This window comes from Hippocampus comes, unplaced genomic scaffold (genome assembly GCF_001891065.2).
Source record: "Hippocampus comes isolate QL1 unplaced genomic scaffold, H_comes_QL1_v1.1 scaffold352, whole genome shotgun sequence".
NCBI lineage: Eukaryota > Metazoa > Chordata > Actinopteri > Syngnathiformes > Syngnathidae > Hippocampus > Hippocampus comes.
Genome location: NW_017804847.1, coordinates 237,187 through 257,709, shown reverse-complemented (window position 1 = coordinate 257,709; position 20,523 = coordinate 237,187). Strand labels below are relative to the sequence as shown.

The 20,523-nt window shown below is 39.9% G+C and overlaps 2 protein-coding genes and 1 long non-coding RNA gene across 5 annotated transcripts in view; 1 reads left to right on the top strand and 2 right to left on the bottom strand.

Annotated features, from left to right (window-relative positions):
• The window catches only part of prkg2l (protein kinase cGMP-dependent 2, like), a 20,214-nt gene extending 16,513 nt beyond the window's left edge, over positions 1-3,701 (top strand). Inside the window, exons 12-15 of the mRNA XM_019877013.1 lie at positions 1,222-1,344; positions 2,727-2,789; positions 2,966-3,032; positions 3,224-3,701. Of these exons, the coding sequence (XP_019732572.1) occupies positions 1,222-1,344; positions 2,727-2,789; positions 2,966-3,032; positions 3,224-3,319 (349 nt within the window). The 3' untranslated portion in view covers positions 3,320-3,701. The remainder of the gene's footprint in view (positions 1-1,221; positions 1,345-2,726; positions 2,790-2,965; positions 3,033-3,223) is intronic.
• A 4,668-nt stretch (positions 3,702-8,369) lies between these two features.
• LOC109520132 (uncharacterized) overlaps positions 8,370-20,523 on the bottom strand; it is a 35,262-nt gene continuing 23,108 nt past the window's right edge. Inside the window, exons 4-8 of one of the 3 annotated variants that reach the window (XM_019877116.1) lie at positions 17,773-17,917; positions 13,872-13,987; positions 12,411-12,535; positions 11,283-11,385; positions 8,370-9,976 (exon numbers count right to left, since the gene is read on the bottom strand). In XM_019877116.1, coding sequence (XP_019732675.1) covers positions 11,289-11,385; positions 12,411-12,535; positions 13,872-13,987; positions 17,773-17,917 — 483 coding nt within the window. In that variant the 3' untranslated portion in view covers positions 8,370-9,976; positions 11,283-11,288. The remainder of the gene's footprint in view (positions 9,977-11,282; positions 11,386-12,410; positions 12,536-13,871; positions 13,988-17,772; positions 17,918-20,523) is intronic. The other 2 variants (XM_019877125.1, XM_019877130.1) reach the window with 2 other exon arrangements.
• Positions 19,158-20,477, bottom strand: LOC109520157 (uncharacterized). Its single transcript, XR_002169125.1, has 2 exons — positions 20,021-20,477; positions 19,158-19,255 (listed from the first exon to the last, which is right to left on the bottom strand). It is a non-coding gene; the product is annotated as an uncharacterized LOC109520157 (long non-coding RNA).

The following is a 20,523-nucleotide window of genomic DNA, read 5'->3' as shown; positions in this document are numbered from 1 at the left end:
AAAAAAAAATCCATTCCATAACTCTGACTATCAATTTTTAACGTGTGCGTGTGATTGTGTGTGGGTCTAGGGGAGTGCAATGTATTTATATATTTTTTTATATTTTTATACTTCGCGACGCACTTGGGGGTGGAGGCTCCTGCAGAATTTCGTTGTAACAAGTGTGCAATGACAATAAAGTATTCATTCATTCATTATTAAAAACATCTCATGGAACGCACATTGTCCCACATTGCAAGACATACCATTGAAGCTTCAACTGCTGCAGGTATGATGGGAGAAAAACTCATCGTGCCTTGACTTCAACCCTTTTGAGAATGTAAGATTCCTTGAAAAGGGAGCTGAACGATTTTGGACAACACCAACCGTGAAAGGCAAATATTGTACCGTAACCTCAAATGAGAAATTGTCAGAAAATATCAAATTTCATTCGATTTAGAGGAATTGTCACGTTAACATGTAACTTCAGGATGTTTTATGGTTAAAATTGCTTTTGTTGTGGTTTTTAAAACAGTCATTCATTTACCATAATTGTATAATGTAAAAAATTGTGGTGGTTTCGTCCAGATTACTATCGGAGATACTGCATGTACTACTACGTTTGTGTGCCACACTCCACATTATCACTTAATGTTCACATAATGTGATACTTAATGTGATACATCTTAATTTGTCATCAATGGCCTGCATTATCAGCACGTAACAGATTTATTCAATTTACATTGCTTGCTTGAAAATAAATCATATCTATCTATATCTCTCTCTCTAGATAGATAGATATATGGTTTGCTTAACGTTATTCAGCAGACACGCCTCATCTGCTCTGCTGTCAGTGTGATGACCGCAATAGCCCAAGTGTACTAACATGGTATCACAGTAACAGTAAGGTGTGTTGGATTGACTTAATAACTATAGCTTGACTTAAACATCAAAAGGAGAATTTTCATGGCAATATGTCATTGTGCACATTTCCACGTGTTATATCCGCAACATCTCAACAATACAATCACGCTCCGCCTGTCTTTTTTCTCAGCGTAATAGCTGTGGAATGCAGCTGTATTTTTTTTTAAACGGAATTATGCTCTTTCATGCTATTTGTGAAAAGATTCTCAAATACGGTCCATTCATTTTGGCGTCCCAAAAAATAAAAAATTGTGATATTATTTTCTAAATAGAATCAGGCATTTTTGCAATAAACACACAATATATTTTGTTTTCCAGTCCCCCATTTGCTGGATCAGACCCCATAAAGATCTACACAATGGTCCTCCATGGCATTGAGAAGGTTGACTTCCCAAAGAGAATAGGCAAGCGTCCAGAAGACCTCATCAGGAGACTCTGCAAGTATGGACCGGATAGGGTAATAATATTATTATTTAGTATATACTAACTGGCTATACTATAGTGACTCGCTGTGCAGCGGCAATCACGATACTTTTTTTTTTTAAGCTAAGATAAGAAACCTTTCTTTGTCTCACAATGGAGAAATTCACAATTTACAGCAGCAAAATTATGAAAGAAGGAAACGAGAGCAACTTGTGTACTCATTAATGCAAAGGGGTAATCGTTGTATTTACATTTCTGGAATACAATGTGTACAATGATGTTTCCTTGAATTACAGGTATGTTGAAATTAATCCATAATTTATATTCATCTGACTGCTGACTTCGATTCATCTGAGTTTCAGAATAGTCTGAGTGAAACAGGACCCTAGGAGCATATTTCCAAACGCATGATGAGGAAACGGGTATGGGGTTGTGCGGGGGGGGTGCAGACGAACTCTGAGGTGCATTTGAAAATATCTCTGAGTGCACTCTGCTTCATTCCAACTGTTCGGAACCTCAGAACATTGTTGAACTGTGCCATTCAGTTATTCGGAGTGCACTCAAAACAGAGTGCCAGTGCACGCTCTTGACAGCCCATCTGGGAAAACAATACGCAAGTGTGCCAAGGAGTCCAGATTAAGCAGGTCAAGTACGAGATACTGATTGGTTTAGAGCAGTGGTTCATAACCTTGTTAGAGGTACCGAGCCCAACCGGTTCATATTCACATTCACTGAACCCTTCATTAGTGAAAAAAAAAAAAGCTTATGATTTTTTACGAATTCAAGACATTCAAAAAACACATTTATTAAAAAGAAAAAATGTAAACACAATTAGTATCATTATAAAGTATACGTTTTTTTAACTGTGCACAAAATGAACCAGCCTCTCATGGCCAAGCGGGCGTGTCATAACTAATTGACATGTTGAGTCGGGATTGTCTTAACCTCCATGGCAGAGGCTCCGTCGAACCCGTGAGATCGATTCACCGAACCCCTCGGGTTCCATCGAAACCAGGTTAAGAACCACTGGTTTAGAACAAAGGCTGTGATTGCAAATTAACGGAAGGGGAGCATGCATAGAAAAGTGCACAGGCGTCAGAGTGAATTTCTGAATCTGTCCCAAATGTCCATGGTCTGGGTTTTTGAAACACAAATTTCCCCTTAAAAAAAAAAATCAACATTTCTTTACTGGTCAAACTTTAAAGGGATGAAAAATAGCAAGAAAGCTCACAAAATAGAGAGGTATAACTGCAGTAGATGAAGTTATGGTCACAAATGAAAATCCGCAACAGAGTGAAGCCACAATAACCGAACCACGATGTACCAAAGGATCACTGTGATGTATTTTGCAATGCAAATGCCTGAAAATAAAATATGTGCATTCTGCTCCTTTCACTTAGGTTAAACCCAGTTGAAAGGGTGGGGAACAAAAAGAATGGGATCATTGACATCAAGAAACACAAGTAGGTCCACTTAAAACGTCCTAACTGTCATTGGTCATCATTTACCATTCCTAGTTCTCTTCTTGATCGCTTTTCCGGTCAGATTGCTGGATAATATACCCTCCCTTCACATCGTTGATGTATTCATTCCTTAAAAAAAAACAACCTTATGTGCCTTGTATGACCTATTCCTACAGATGGTTCCAGGGCTTCAATTGGCAGGGACTGAAGCGTCACAAGCTCCTGTCTCCTCTGAAGAGAGAGGTGAGAACTTTTGCATGGGCACACATACATATATCAACGTTATGCAAAGTTTCACAATCTCCCCAAAATGGGTCACTTGAACTAACCTTTGAACCGAAATTGTGAGTATTTTATATAATTAACAGGATGACTTGTGAATTTAGGTGTGAGTGATCCCATCAACATATTGATGGTCCCCTTTTTGTCAACAGCTGAATGGCCCAATGGATCACAGTCACTTTGACATCTTTCCTCCTGACGCAGAAATGACACCCGATGAGACTTCTGGCTGGGATAAAGACTTCTAATTTCTCACACAAAATGTGCTCCAATGTCTCCTCATACACCAAATGATGATGCGGCATCATCTGTTTATAATCCTGCTAGGCCCAGCAGGAATCCACGATCGTGGATTTGCCGCAGATTTGAAAGCGCTCTGCGGAATTGAAAGCAGTCCGAGGAAATAAGGATGAGGTGCAGAGTATGACATTTAAATGTAGCTTTCATTGCGGCCGCAAAATGTCGCGGTCAGACAGGCTACGTTCACACTGCAGGGTGTGATGCCCAATTCTTTTTTTTGGGGGGTGTGGTGGTAAATCCGCCGTTTTGGTGTTCTGTTCGTGTAACAAAACTACAGAAGCGTGGGGTTGCCAAACTGGAGTGAAAATATTTTGACCAGCAAATATGTTCCATCCATCCATCCATTTTCTAAACTGCGAACGTACTAACCAGTCGTCCAACGTGCCACCCAAATTCTATTATTATTATTATCCATCTATCCATTTTCTGATCCACTTAATCCTCACAAGGGTCGCGCTAGGGTCGCGGGGGGTGCTGGAGCCTACCCCAGCCGTCTTCGGGCAGTAGGCGTTGTACACCTTGAACCGGTTGCCAGCCAATCGCAGGGCACACAGAGACAAACAACCATCCACGCTCACACCCACACCGAGGGACAATTTAGACTGTTCAATCAGCCTGCCACGCATGTTTTTGGAATGTGGGAGGAAACCGGAGTACCCGGAGAAAACCCACGCAGGCCCGGGCAGAACATGCAAACTCCACACACGGAGGCCGGAACTGGAACTGTGTTTCTCTGCACTGTGAAATTTCATACTTTGAAGGTGATTTATTAGTATTCAATTAGAATTTCTGGTCGCAACACTGTTTGGCCATGAGATACAAATCACTTTTATTTGAAATCACCTTTCTCCTGAAATGCCATTAATCCGTTCCATCCTCCCAGGAAATAAAAATTTGCATCATGTTTTTTAATAATGTTGCACTTCATAATATCATACAGTAATGACATAATTAAATAGAACGTAAAGAAGTACCGTAAACCGTTTTTGCCATATTTTTTAATACCCTTCAATTCATTGGACATTTCCCCTCCTGTTGTGCTCACCTTGGCCAGCTGGAGGCAGTATAACACGGACATACAGAAATACATGGAGTCACCGCTGCAATGATATTAGTCCAGTGGTTCTTAACCTTGTTGGAGGTACCGAACCCAAACAGTTCATCTGCACATTCACCGAACCCTTCATGACTGAAAAATTAAAATATGATTTTTTTTTCCAAATTAAAGACATAAAAAAACACATTTATTTCAGAAAAAAAGTAAACAGAAGTAGTAACAGTATAAAGTTTTTTAATCGTGCACAAAATGATGCCAGTGATGGCCAAGCGGGCATGTCATAACTAATTGACACGTTGAGTCGGGTATGCCTTATTCTCCATGGCAGAGGCTCGGTCGAACCCCTGAGACCGATTCACCGAACCCCGAGGGTTCGACCGAACCCAGATTAAGAACGACTGTATTATGTCCTTAACAGAGGATAAAGAATATCTGCCTGTGTGAGCATGGTTGCCACCTTTCACCATGGCATCTCACTCTCATAGCGCCCATAGGCGCCATGGCCCCTGTGGAATTGAGTGCCCGTAGCAGTGTTACAATTTTAGTTGTGTCAATGTTTTCGATATTTTTATCATCATCACAAAACAACGGACTCCAGAGGCTGCCAATGTGGAATACAAATATTTTGACTGGCAAATGCATTCAAAGGTACTCACAAATACATTTGAACGTACTCACAAATACGTTCAAATGTACTTGTAGGCTAAATGCTACAAATGTAGCATTTTCCCATAATAACAAAAAACTAACACAAATCTTTTATTATTATACCAATACCAACAGGTTTGAGAAAAAAATGGCATTTCACCTACATATACTAATATGTACAAAATGAAGTTCATCAACATTGTTTGTTACTAATGTTATGGTTTTATTATGTCTGCAGTGCATGATTTTCCTATAATGCCACAAGATATGTGCATGCGGAAGTACCCCGTGGCATTATGGGAAACGATGCTGAGCCCAAAAAAAAAACCCATTCATTGTAAGAGTACCTATAAAATCAAAAGAATAAATTATGAATAAACAATGTTTACGTACTTACCTTTTGAACAGACAGGTATGTGTTTTGTTCTGCATTGTTTCCCATAATGCCACAGGGTTGTGCATGTGAAATTGAATTATGGGGAAAAAAATGCTGAATGTAAATCTTGCACTCCAGACATAATACAACCATAAAATTACAAAAAACAATTTTTAATTTTTTTTTTTTTACTTGTGCATGCTCAAGTCTGTACCCTTTGGCATTATATTTCCCCAGTGTGGGACAAATAAAGGATATCTTATCTTATCTTATTCTGGGAAAAATGCTATCTACAAGTACGTTCTCATGTATTTACGAGTATGTGTGAACTTATTTATTTTCTATTCAAAATATCAGAACAATATTTTGCTCAGTGACAGTGCAATGGTCAAGAGCCTCCATCACTGTGTTGTGCATGATGTGCAGTTTCTTCAGAGGAAAGCTCTAAGTTTCTTCAAGTTGGTAAAAAAAAAAAAAAAAGAGTTGTGAATTCCATCTTTCACATTTGTATTGTCTGCGCTAATCACTGTGATTTGATCAAATTATAACCCTAATTCGACCATAGACTGCTCTATTCAAGCTGAAAGTAAGCATTTTGTTCGTGACCCCGCATCTGGGACTGAAGTATTGAACCGTAAGAGAAAACATCTTCCTGTTCCTTTTATTTGATGCGTCAGTCTGTATGTATGTAACCACTGCCTCTGTTCTGCCTGTAGTCGTTTTTTTTTTCAATTTAGACGAATCTTTTGATTTGGTTTTTCTGCACAGTCGCGCTGTCGTGCTGTAATTAAGGTCGTGTTGGACTGTATGGTAAAAATGTATTTTAAATAATAATTAAAAAATATCTAGTAATAAAATGTTTTCTTTTTGTCCCAAGTGGATAGTCATTGAAGCCAAGAAATATATGTTATCGTCGATAGGCAGAAATTTGTATCAGCCAGTTTTTGTGGTCAACTTACCAATAATCAGTTTTAAACCAAGAACATTCAATTCTAACAGTCAATGTCAATCAAAATCATTACTTCAGGCCCTAGCAAGAAAACAGCATAAGAAGGAATTGTTGAGTGTCATGGTTTCATGAAATGAAATGCACAGCAATACCAATCTTGTACACACACACTCATTACTGTATATAAGCAGGAACAAACCTAAGTAAAAAGCAACAGTTGGAATTGTGAAGATTCAACAGACCTTTGTGTCACTGTGCATTTTAGTTATGATTATGCATGAATGAGCCATTGATCGTAGTATGCAAATGCCATTGGCTGTCTGTGACAATTGGTCACTCTGATTAGCTGTTAGCTATGGTGCATGAGATCGAAGTACAGATGTGAGAATACACAAAAGCAAAGGCACTGCAAAGAAAATTGCATTATCTTGCGAGTGTGATATCGGCGTTGTTCTGAATATGTATACATTTTATTTCATGAAATCCTGACTGTGGGTGGTATAATAAAGAATGACTGATGACACACACACTCATGCGCCCTCATGGCCACCCCTTACTACCCATTCTTTGGACAGAAGCAATTACGTGTAATTGCAGCCCAGGGTGAAGACTGAAGCCTGGTGAAAAGAACCACGTTTGTGTTTTACGCTTTATAAGACACATAACTTTATACAATTTGGTTTAGCAACATATTGTAACACACAGTTTGATGGGGACATGCAGGTGTGGTCCTCCATTGTACCAAGCCCACAAAACAAGCCATGAACAGTTGTCGCTGTCAATTTTTTTCTATTTAATTTAACTGTTTTTGCACATAAATCAATGATGAAATATCTCACATTAATGACTTGGATCTCACGGGTTTAATGGCTGCATTATTTTGGTTTATATTCTACCTAATGGCTGGCAACCAGTTCAGGGTGTACCCAGCCTGCTGCTCTAAAACAGCTGGGATAGGCTCGAGTCCAGTACATCCGCCAGCCTCATGAGGATAAGCTGTTTGGAAAATGGTCAAAAGAACTCCTATCGCCAGCAAATTACAAATGGAATTTGGGCCTGAGCAAATCTTTATAAACAAATGAATTTACCGGTACTAATACATGTCATGTATCAAGAAGCTACATCATTGTGCTATTTTGCATGGCTATTATATTTTTCAAAATTGCCGAGTAGCAGAGGAAGGAAGGTTGGCCCAGGGGCATTCAACAGAAGAAAGTAAACTTCACTTAGTAAAGCATCAGCTTGAGTCGAAGAACAGAAGGGTAAGCCTGAAAGTGACCGCTAGGTGGTGCTAATGTTTTCTTGTTTTCATCTCAAAGTCAATGTCAGTGATTAACCCTGTTAGAGGTGCCGAACCCAACCAGCACATTCACCGAACCCTTCATTTGTGAAAAATAAAAATGATTTTTTTTCCAAATTCAAGACGTAAAAAGCGCATTCATTAAAAACGGAAAAAATACTAAATAAAATTTCAAGACATAAGACATAACTTTATTGACAATAAAATTGACTTGATAAGTATGTGTTTTTTTAATTGTGCACAAAATGAACCAACCAGTGATGGCCAAGCAGGCATGTGATAACTAATTGACATGTTGAATCAGGTGTGCCTTAACCTCCATGGCAGAGGCTCCGTCGAACCCCTGAGACTGATTAACCAAAGGTTCGATCGAACCCAGGTTAAGAACCACTGGTCTAGTATGTACTCTTAATTCATACTGCGCAGTAATTCAATTCCAAAATATGTGTATTAATAAACAGCCGTTCGTGGAGTCACTTCCTCCATTTGTCGTTTGTGTGTACTGTACTTCATGTTCCTATGTTGTCATCCTGTCCATGGCTAAGCAGTTTTCAGTGTCTGTTGAAGTCTTGTCCGTACAACAAGATCATTTATGAGGTCGGGGTCAACGATTCTGGATGAGACAGCCTGGCTGACAATCTATTTTACTTGACACCAAAGGTAGTCGATAGGCTTCAGGCCTGATTTACTTCCACCATACCAAACACATCCAAATATGCCTTTGTGGTCCTTGCTTTGTATACAGCCAAGCTGGAAGGAAAAAAATAGACCACATTTTCCAAAGTGTCTTATTAGTGGTCAAGACAACTCCGAGTAACTTAAAGGGCATGTTTGGCTACTTAATTAACACAACTTTCACAAATAAATAAATAAAATAAACACAACAATGGAGCATACAGCATAACAATACTGTATTTGAAAAATGCATCCATGCAATATGCATACTGCAACATACAATAATGAGTAAAGTCTGATGGGTATACAAAAATCACATGTATATTTTATTTCCTTACCAAAGAAAACACGTGCAACTGCATAAAAGCATGTTAAGGATACAAATGACAGAAAGCAAAGGAACTTGAGTTAAAAAAATAATAATACTTTCCTGCAAACATTAATGAATAATATTTGCGCCTACGAGTTCTAATTCAACAACTCGGGGGGACATTAATAATAATAATAATAATAATAATAAAGTATCCCAAAATTTACAGGTTATTAGTTATCCAGTTAATAAAATGATACAAGGAGTTAGGTATGCACTATATCAGAAAATCAATTTCGTTTTCATCTGAGTTACATTTGGATGGTGCTCTGTAGACATTAAGCAGTTTTTGCTGCCGTTCTGCTTTTTTTCAGGGTGCGGGGGCAATAAAAAGAGAGCCTTGTCTGGACAGTTTGGGGTGTTAAATGGATGTTTTTCTTTATTTGCTTTACTTTGTTTTTAAAGTATTTTATATTACTTCCATACCGCATGTTGGTCATGAGATGCAAATAGACACCTTTTAACCCTTCCATGCACAAATAATGATAACCTGAAACCGTGATAACCTGATAAGCTGTCCACTGTAGTAATCGTTGTCCCTGAAATGGTTAAAAGATGCATTTCGACTCAACATAAAGCACATTTTGAGGGAATGTGAGTAATTTCCAGCTCAAGAAGTAAAACAGTATCAGGGGAAAGGGAGATGCAGGCCAGCTCCTGTTGGGCTGCTTAAACTGATATCAGGTATGTTACATACTGTAAGAGAAGAAAGTCTCCCACGGTGTGTATCTCAAATGTTATCTTCCGGCATACATCATCCTGACAAAATAATCCGTCAAAGCATACTCTTGACACACAATGATTGCATGCATTCCAACATGCTCTGTACTTACAAATATGAAACACCACATTTGTCCCTAGCATGCTACCTACACCCCCACCTAACTAGAGCTAAATATTTGTATATTGCACATTAAATAAATTGAATTAAATGTTTTGCTGCAAATATGACTACAGTAATTTGGGGGCATATAATACTGTTTTTTTTGTTGTATAGGTTGTTTTAAAAGTATGTTAACCTTCTTCCACTGAATTTGTCAGACATAAATGTCACAGTGTTTGCAGTTTGACCCTTCCTCCCACATACTGTACAGCTACAACTCATTCTGGAATCTTCCCTTCAATCCCTAATTATGTCTTGTCTTCGTCGCTCCTTCTATTGTTTGTTGTTCTCTGTCCTGGATCCACTGCAATGCTTTCCTCCTAATCCTGCATGACGATAATCTGGATCTGATTTGAGAACAAGGCAAAAGTGGATGGTGTTAATCACTTAGCTTTACTTTTTTGACATTACAATACTGTATATGACAAACTGTATGGATCGCCTGCGTCCAAAAAAGTTGCTTGTTTTGCTCTTTGTGCTTGAAAGTGGTCGGTCTCAAATTTGGACCAAGGGTCTTCGAGACTGTAGCTGAGAGACATTATGTTGTATCATTTTTTGAAAATCGCATACATGTGGAGAGTGGTGCACCAACAACTTAGTTGCTCCTCCCTACCTTTTGCTTTGTTTACATTATGTTCACCATGGCAACCACAATCAGGTTTCAGGTCACCATGGACAAAACAGGACAGATGTGAGACAACATGGGTTAAACATGGCAGGCTGTGATTGCCGTGGATGTCTGGCCACATTCCCCGGCAGTCACAATGAGGATGAGAAACGTAGTTGGGGTGAACGCATCAAAAGGTCTCAGGACATCATGGGTCTGATGTAATAACATCCCAAATAAGAGGTGGTAAATTGCATGTTGACTCTAACGGACTGTGTACGCTGTTGGAGGGTGTGTTGCACGTGATCCACCAAATGGTTACTAATGCAACAACATGCTCATACTTTAATGCGCACAATAATACTGCTATGTTGAATCACTCAGCTTACGATAAAATTCATTTAAAAAATAACAATGGTGAAATCCATCCATCAACATGAAGTCTAAAAACCTTTTAAAGACGGCGGTCTCAACACTTTTTACAGCTGTTGTCAACAGAGGACGCGACATGTGAGAGTGAGCGTCAATTTTTGTGCCTGCTGTTATTTGTGGCCTTTTCTTTCTCATTGTCTTTTGAAGGTCTTGCTTTTCAAACTTGCTCCCATGGCGCACTATTTTTCAGGCAAAATTAAAAGCACTGATATGATTGTGACATCAATCTGACATCCGCGCTTGCATGCAGAATTTCGAGTGTGCAACAATGGAACTTATTTATAAGTATTTAATTTATATTTCATTTGTCTGAGTTCCTTTCTAATAAACAAATCCTGAATATTTGGGTTGAAAAGAAAGAAAAAGGAAAATGAAAATACAGCAATCCCTGTGGGATATTTTTCTCCCTATTGTTATTCTTGTGTGTTTAATTGGCAATGGAATTATTAGTCGGCCCTTGGACAAACATCTCCCCTGTAAAAAGTTAGACTCTCCACAGATCAACGAAGCGTTGAATCAACATTTCCTTTATATATTATGTGGCACGATGATGCTTCGACAGACCTTTCAACCGGATGGCACCGAAGAATTAAGTTGACAGCGATTTGCACTACCTACATTTATTGTAGCCAAGGGATGTGCAATTTGTTGAGGTGTCCCAAGACAATCATGGAGTTCCTATTTCTGGTATCAGGTTCCCTTTGTCCCACATCAGGCCTGTAAAAATAAAGGCAGGCAGTCATTAAGTCAATTATTAAAACTCAAACAGAAATTATTATTATTATCCACAAGGTAACCCGACGTGGCCCGCAAACAGATATTAGTTTGATACTCGTGCACTTGGCCGTCAGTGACTCTGATATTTATTATTCTCATGGAATAAACTATTGTCAGCATGTAATGGATATCGCCGGCTCACCGGTTTGAACATCTTTCCAAGCCTCAAGAAACTTTTGTCACCGTCATCATCAAGATGACACTGGCGTATGTCAAAGTGGGGTACCTAGTCCCCACCCCGGGAGATGCACACATTTCAACATCACATGACACAGAAGAAAACTGGCCACGTTATATCACATATTTCAATCATATAATCACACAACGCTATTTATGTTGCCCTTGGAAGGTCATCGATGGGCTAGTGGTGTTGGAAGGAGGTGGTGTGTTTGACTGACGCTAAGCAAAAACAAAAAAACACAAAAAAACCAACAAAAAAGATTTTGGGCAAATGGGCCGTGGCTCGGTACCGGTCCGCGGAATGGTTGTTGGAGACCCCTCTTTTTGGCGACACGTGACTGATTATATTTCCTGAAAAATTATGTTATGGTAAGGTGATCCACAAAGTCAAAATCAAGGTCATATAGGACAAAAATGTAAAGTTACTAAAACATGCACCAATTTTATAAATGATTGCAGATTTGGATTCTTTGTTGAATTCCACTTTCCCAAAGTACCTGTTGTGAAGCGTGACCCAGTAGTTCCCAGTGATATACTGTATAAGGAAGGTGGCCACACCCATTTTTGCCTAACGTGTTAAAATTTGCTGAGCCGTACCTCCCAAACCCGCACTCCGATTGACCGTCAATTTGGGATTTTGTGTTGTGGCATCACTCTCAACAAGTACAGCAAGTTTCATGACATTCAAAATTCGCTTGGTTAAACCCACTGGATAATATGGCATAGAATGACCCAAACACAAATGTTTCCAAAATTTGTAACAGTACAAGAGGGTTGAAGCTCACTTGTAGAGTTGTGGACAGGACATCTTCAGTGAGGTGCTGGTTAATCCCAATTTGCTCCTGTTTCTCATATTAGTTTTCTTCACCAGGTCCTTGACTCTGCCCCATGTGTCGTAATCACCCAGCTGCTGCATAAGAACAAAACATGAGGTACAAAACTGTGGATCAAAATCACGGAAATTTTGAGGGGCAATTTGACTTACAGTCTTATTTTTATTACCACATTTATTTATTCTAACACACGTGAGTCAAAATGGTTGGCACAAACTTCACTACCAGGCAATAGAACAAAAAAAAAAGCGTACCGTATATAATTGAACCCGGTTGCAACGTACCACGAGGGACATAACGAATCTGGACGTTATAACGGTAGTTTGTTGTAACCATTTCCAATGAAATGGCCGTCAGCTATGATGTTTAATACAGTATGAACATTTATACATTTAAAAACACGAACACGTAATATAGTATAAACATGTCAATTACGTGTATATAGTATGAAGAAAAAAAATGATTTTATAAGCCATGAAACAAACAACTGTAGCATTCCTACTTAATCTCTGAAAATATTCAGTCGGCAAATGAAAAGTGTATTTTCCAGTTGAGGATGTGCCTCGCCCCAAAGCCGTTTATGATCATCTTTCAGTCTATTGGGCTCGAACTCTGCCATGGTTTTGTTGCCATGACGGATAATTGTCAAAATCGTCGACTTTGCCAATTCGTAGTCTTGGCTGAGCTCCGGCTGGGAGACTCTCTTTCCCTTTCGAAAGTGAGAGACAATTTCAGACTTCACGCACGACGAGATTTGCTTCCATTTACCACACATGGTTTCAGAGCATGTGCTCAGGACCGCGCCGTGCCTCCGAAAGTACAATAATCTACAAGTCGATCAGTAGTGTTGCTGAGCAACAGAGGGGAATTCAACGCTGTACATTTTGTTTATAAGCAAGGTCGGGGCAGCAGTTAGCTTCCCACCGTTTGTTGTAACAACAGCCGTTTCATTATTTTGTGTGAAAAAAACTGGTCGTTATAATGAAGTTTACTTTATGAAGGTGTTCGTTGGAAGCAAAATGGAAAATGGATTACGTGAAATCGGGACCTTGAAATGTGAATGTTATCAGGGTGAAAACGTAAATGGGGAGAGAAAAGACGGGGGGGGGGGGGTCTGCATGAAAGAAGAACATTACACTGAATACTAAACTGTAACACTCGGACAGAATAAACAGGTTTTTAAAACTTTGAACACACTCTAAAACTCTCGCACTGCAACAACAACAACAACAAAAAAGAGGTGAAATCCTAAGGTACTCCTTCCCATGAAAAAAATTACTACTTTGTTGAAACCCACACATTGTATCGGTAGTTGAACAAGCACAAACATTTCTATCACTCAGATACGACCATCCCCGCCAAATGATAAAAATAACGGCAATGCTGCAGGGCCCTTCAAGATATATGACTCACCGGCCGATGAGGTATGGAAAACCCTTCTGTGCTTTCACCATCGCCCTCATTATAACTCATTCGGTTGAGACTTCTTTTCCACAGAGGGATTGGCATCAAGTTGTCACAAGTCAAATCTGTAAGCGGAGCAGAATCAAGATGGCTTTGCAATTTTCTGATGTCTGCGCTGATAACATAGTAGACAAGAAGTTTGAAATGACCAGTCTTATCTTACCATGAATGAAAATATCTTATGGATCTTTTGGAAAAAAAATAAATAAATAACAGTGTGATGACTGAACACACATGCTTGCACAATGTACAATGGATGACCAAATACCATATTGGCCCGAGTATAAGACGGCCCTGATTATAAGAAGACCCTCTCTTTTTCAAGACTCAAGTTTGAAAAGACGTTTTGAACACCAAATTAATTTTTATACAGAAAATAATTACAGTACATCTGAAACAAATGATTATAACAATATATTTGAGAGAAAAAGCATGTTATTTTGCGTCATTCAAATCTAAAGTGCAATCACATTCGTAAATGAATGGCTTCTGGTTTTTGAAATGTAAATTACATCATAACTTCTCCTCAGCTGCCGGTTGACCTGGCCGATCTTCGGCCCACTTTTCTCCAGATTGTCACTACGTTTCTCCATTTTCTGTTATCTCTTCTATTATTTCTTCTCTTTTCCTTCTTACCGCTATTTTTTATTTTTCTTCTTCGTGCTACCGCTATTTTTATTTTTATTCTTCGTGGCAGGGGGTCACTTTGGCCTGGGGAGTCAAGTTCAGCATTTGCTTCCTTGATATCTGGTGCCATCTCGCATCGTGAATGGGTATAATGTCTAGACCCCGAATATAAGACGACCCCCACTTTCTCAGTCTTATTTCAATGCAAAAAACACCGTCTTATATTCGGGCCAATACGGTACTTGCAATTCAGTACATCTTCACAGATTTTTTTTTTCAATATTTAAAAATATATACATCCATTTTCTAATCCTCTTGTCCTCACAAGGGTCGGGGGGGGGAGGGGTGCTGGAGCCTATCCCAGCTGTCTCAGGTAATTGGCGGGGGACACCCTGAACTGGTTGCCCGACAGTCAGACGCAGGGCAATTATTCACGCTCACAATCACACCCAAGGGCAATTAAGGGTGCCCCATTAACCTGCCATGCATATTTTTAGAATGTGCGAGGAAACCGAAGTATCCGGAGAAAACCCACGCAGGCACGGGGAGAACATACAAATTCCACACAGGAAAACTAGAGCAGGAATCAAACCCACCTCTGCACCGTGAAGCCGACGTGCTTACCGGTCCTCCACCGTGCCGCCTAAAAAAATATCTATGTACGAAATGGCAGAGGAGGGATTGGAACGCTGAAGTGTTTCCTGTACTTGAGTTTTAAGTTGGAATATGATCTGAAGGTCTGAGGCCACTAAAACAACTGTCTTCTTCTTATCATTATATTTTAATCAAGAATGAAAATAAACCATGCCAACAGTCGATGCTGCGTTTACCAATGGGGTAAACTTCACTTGACACAAGCCCAACCAAATGAGCACCCAACAGGTAGAAATGCTTTCCCAAAATGACAACTTTAAATACTCGCTGGAGTCATTTGTGAGATTCTGTATTCGTCTTTAAACGTAAGAGCCAAAACAAACTTCAAGGGAGCTAAAAGGAGTGATGAATGACTTCTTTGGCATTTGTCCGCTCCCATCCAACAGGTTCATGGAAAACAATTTCTTCGGAATTCACGTTTACAGTCTTTGCTAAGCATGACGCACAAATGAAACCTTGCGGATTGATAATTTTTGATTATTGGAAAATTAAGTCGCTTGGTTGAACTACTTGAAACTTACAAGTTTTTGATGTCCATTACATATACAAGCGTGTGTGATACGGGCTTTTACAGCATTACTTCCTCGTTTCACAAAGCAAGGACAACGCTTTCCTTGTATGTTGAGCGAAATGCCGAATTTCCTGCCTTTCAGAGGAGGAACCGATACATTCCACAGGCCATGGGACAGTATATGTTCCTGTCTTGACTTAGGATGCCAGGAATTTTGCTTCATGCCCTTGCTTTAGTTATAATTTCCCTGAAGGACCACCGTGATGTCAGCCGTTATCCGCAAAGGCAGTGAAAACACCGCAATAAAATTTGGGGGATGATTACTACATTCCCACATGACTAATATCAACTTGAGCTGGTTTCTGATGACAAGGTAAACATGGAAACTGAAAAGCATGAAGGGTTGCTGTAGGGTCAGGATTTTAAAAATGGAACACAGTAATTATAACATATGCATGAGATTCATTACAGAAAGGTGTCAACATAGAAATTAAAACAATATGGTCATATTTGAAAGTTTATCAAAAGTGGCAGAAATGTATTAAATGGTGATTCCTTGATAGATTTAGACTGTTCTAGACAGGTTTTAGAATTCTCCAGTCCACTGACTTGAAACTCTAATAAATTTTGGTTTTTATGCTTATAGCTTATAGCAAGACTGTCTGAAAAAGAACATGCAGTCTAATTTTGCAGCAGACATTATATTTTTAAGCATGTGTCTTTATATGGGGACTTAATCCTAAACACGATCCCCCTGGCTAAAAAAAAAAAAAAAGCGAATTGGGCTTTGTCTATTTTTGCTCAAATTAACTTGTTACACTCAATATTTTCAAAACTTTTCAGGGTTTATTTTTGCTTGTTGTTATAGCTTTCGACAGATAATTCGTTCAAACTTTATTTTATTTAATCAGTGATGTTACAAAACAGTGACAGTAATTAATTCAGAGTTTAAGGAGATGATATGTGTAAATTTCCCAAGATTTTTGTATGTCATTTTTAAAATCTGGATGTGCAGGAAGTATATAAAACAGCATTATGAGGCCGATTGGTCAGCCAACTACAAGTAATGAGCAGTGTGCCTGCTTCTTAATTTTTTTTATAGTTTTCATTATCTCTTCAGACACAGTCATTAGAAAATTTCATGAAAGATGAGAAATCTGGGAAAAGCATTATAGAGTGTGAAGTGTAAGTGTGGCTGTTAGGTCACTGCCTGAGTGTGAAGCAGTTGGGTTGAAAATCAGCGCCTCCACTCTGAAACAATGGTCCTTATCCGGTAAAGGGTGGAGTGCCTTCTCCAGGTTGGGGATGAGATCTTACCACAAGTTGAGGAATTTGAATATTTTGGGGTCTTGTTCATGAAGGAGGGCAGGATAGAGCAGGAGATCGACAGGCAGATCGGTGCAGTGTCTGCTGTGATGAGGACTTTGTATAGGTCTGACATGGTAAAGAAGGAGCTGAGCCAAAGGGCGAAGCTCTCAATTTACCGGTCGATCTACGTCCCAACCCTAATCTATGGTCATGAGCTATGGGTCGTGACCGAAAGAACGAGATCCCAGATACAAGCGGCCGAAACGAGTTTTCTCTGCAGGGTGTTCGGGCTCTCCCTTAGAGATAAGGTGAGAAGCTCGGTCATCCAGGAGGGGCTCGGAGTAGAGCCGCTTCTCCTCCACATCAAGAGGAGCCAGATGAGGTGGCTCGGGCATCTGATTAGGATGATTCCTGGGCGCCTCCCTGGTGAGGTGTTCCGGGCATGTTCCACCTGCAGGAGGCCGCAGGGACGACCCAGGAGAGTTTATGTCTCCCCGCTAGTGTGGGAACATCTTGGGATGCCCCGGGAAGAGCTGGAAGAAGTGGCTGGGGAGAGTGAAGTCTGGGCTTCCCTGCTAAAGCTGTTGTCCCTGCAACCCCACCCTGGATAAGTGGTCGAGAATGGATGGATGGATGGAATATATGAATTGAAACTACAATACAAAAATGTGCTTAACTGGCACTAAAATATCCAGCACAAGAGACATTTTTTCATTCTTCCAAAAATGTGAATGAAATCTTATTACTTACTACTCTGGGATGATATGAGCGGGTGCCGAGAGATTTCTGGGATAGCGGATAGATCAGAGAGTGTTCCACTGGGTGACAAAACATCGCCTATGTCCTCAAAGGCCAAAGTGGCTGCACCACAGCTGCAATGGTGTTGGAAGAAGTCCTGTGATGGCATATGAGGGAAAATATACAAGCAGCATATTATTTCGGCTTTACCTATACAGGAGCTGGTCAAAAAATGTGAATATAATGAAAAAATCTTATGACTATACAAAGAAAGGAGTTGTAGAAATGTTGGCCAACCGAAAAGGATAAACATGAAAAGTATGTACATGTACAGCACTCAATACTTAGTTGGTGCTCCTTTTGTCTGAATTACTCCAGCAATGTGACGTGGCATCAGTGTGTGTCACTGCTCGGGTGTTAAGAGAGCCCAAGTTGGTCTGATAATGGCCTTCAGCTCTTCTTCTGGGTCTGGCGTATCGCATCTTTTTTTTATTTTAAAGGTTGAACCCATTGAAAGTTTTTGGAAAGCTGCGAGTACTGCTATGCCATGTCCAACAAAAGTCAAAGGATGGTCAGATTATAGTTCTCTGAAGGGCTTAAGGCACTTAAACTAAGTTCACGCTGTCTTCCAGATACATTGGTGCATCAGAGTCAAGGCAGTACAGCTGTCCCATTTCGACAGAATTTGTACCCGTGCATGTTCACACAGTTGTTGCAGCGCAGCGCAAAGAAAAAATTGGATTCATGTTCACAGTTACGTCATTGTACTTTTGCTTCATGATGTCACGGAACAAGGCTCTGTTTTGTTTCAAATATCTCTGCTTTGTTAAGAGTTAAGTTTCGCCCAGAGTACTGTGGCAACAAGGTACAGATGGGGCTACTGAAGATCAACAGCTGTATTGCATAAACACCAGATATTTGGGTTCCTCATTATAAGGGGTGGGAGGGTGTTCCGAGGGTAGGGTGGGTATGTGATTATATGCTTCTGCCATTTCTCATGTTGTAGTTGTTATTGTGAAACTTCTCAGTATTCAGTCCAACCAAACACATTTCCAGATGTGACCAACCAAGTTTTATCCCTTTCATGGACCAATAATGACAACCTGCAACCTGATGACGTGATAGGCTGTCCACTGTAGTAACCACTGTCCCTGAAGGGGTTAAACCTGACACAGGTTCTACATTCAAACGTGGCCAAAACAAACTTATTAGTGAAATAATGCTCTTCAATGTTCATTTAAATATAAAAGCAGCACGTGACGATTTACTTCAGGTACTGAAAGGGGAACCAAGCTGTTTGGATCTGTTTTTTTTTTTTTGTTCTAACTTTTATATTTGCTTTTGCATTTTGTTTTCATCTGAATTGAGTTTGTTATCTGGAGTTTTGTTTTTTTTCCGGTCTTCCTAATGCGTTTCCTGTCTGCCAGTCCTGTCATGGACTATATGCATACAGGACTAGCAGATTCGGTGTCAATTGGCGTACAGTGAAACTCCTCTACAACGAAATCATGTTTGCAGCAAGAAATTTTTCACAACAGGGGTTTTTTCACTGTAGCAAATTTGATCTCAGATGTAAACACACATGTACACACCACACACACACACACACACACACACACACACGCACACGCACACGCACACGCACACACACACACACACGCACACACGCACACAAACGTATGTGTACTCTTTATTTTTATTCCAATAGTACATAAGTATGAGCATACACTTATTTGACACTTCATATAGTCAGTGTAGAAAGAAAAAAAGGGAAAGAAATTGCGAAATTTATGATCAGCTTTCACTTACATCAATTTCTTGGATAATGTCTTTTATTTTGCTTCCTCCGTCTTTCATTTTGATCACTTTTACCCTCTCTTCCAGCGTCAGAGTTCTTCTTGTTTTAGCTGCTTGACATCCAAAGGTCCGTTTTGTAGCCATTTTAGCAATGTAACATTCTTGCTGCGTCTGAAACTAACAATAACAAATACTTCCTGAACTACTGCGCATGTGTAAACCAGTGTGGTGGTTGCTGTTTCTGTTTTCAAACGAAGCAGTCGAGGTCGTTGTTGGATTAGACTTCGTTGCAGTGAATCTCGTCGCGAGACAAGAGCAGAGAAAAAGATTTTGGATAACGCAACAGGGGTTTTTTTTTCATTGTATGGGGGGCAGGAGAGTGGGAATGGTGTTAATGCATGAAGATTTTTTCACACTCGGAGGTATTTTCGCCCATGTAGGTTTCGTTGTAGAGGAGTTTCACTGTTGGCATATAAACACATAGGGCACAAAAACTGGTGCATCCTGCTTTTCCTGCCAACACGAGCCTTGATGCGCTCGTTTGGGAATTTGGTGAGCCTCTCCGCTGGGTGCTCTGGTATACCAAGGATGTTTCCTTTTGACAGCCGCCCGGCCCTCCACCTAATGTGTTGGCGAAAAGTCGACTAATTTTTACACCTGCTGGAATGATATCTTGCGTAGGCCCTGTTACACGATCGAGGTCGTTGTCATCGTATTTCATGAATAAAAATGGCAACAGTGTGCATCAATTTTAGGTACCAATTAATTGAACACAAATCATCCCACTGGCCACAGTAAATCTATGGAGGTCGTTCTAACTGAGGAAATTTGTTCCATAAAAACATACTTTGTGCGCTTTCACCTCCTGCAAATCACTTTCTTCTGCCATGTCAAGGACTTGGTGCCTTTTTGCATGTCAATTTTACACACACACACACACACACACACACACACACACACACACAC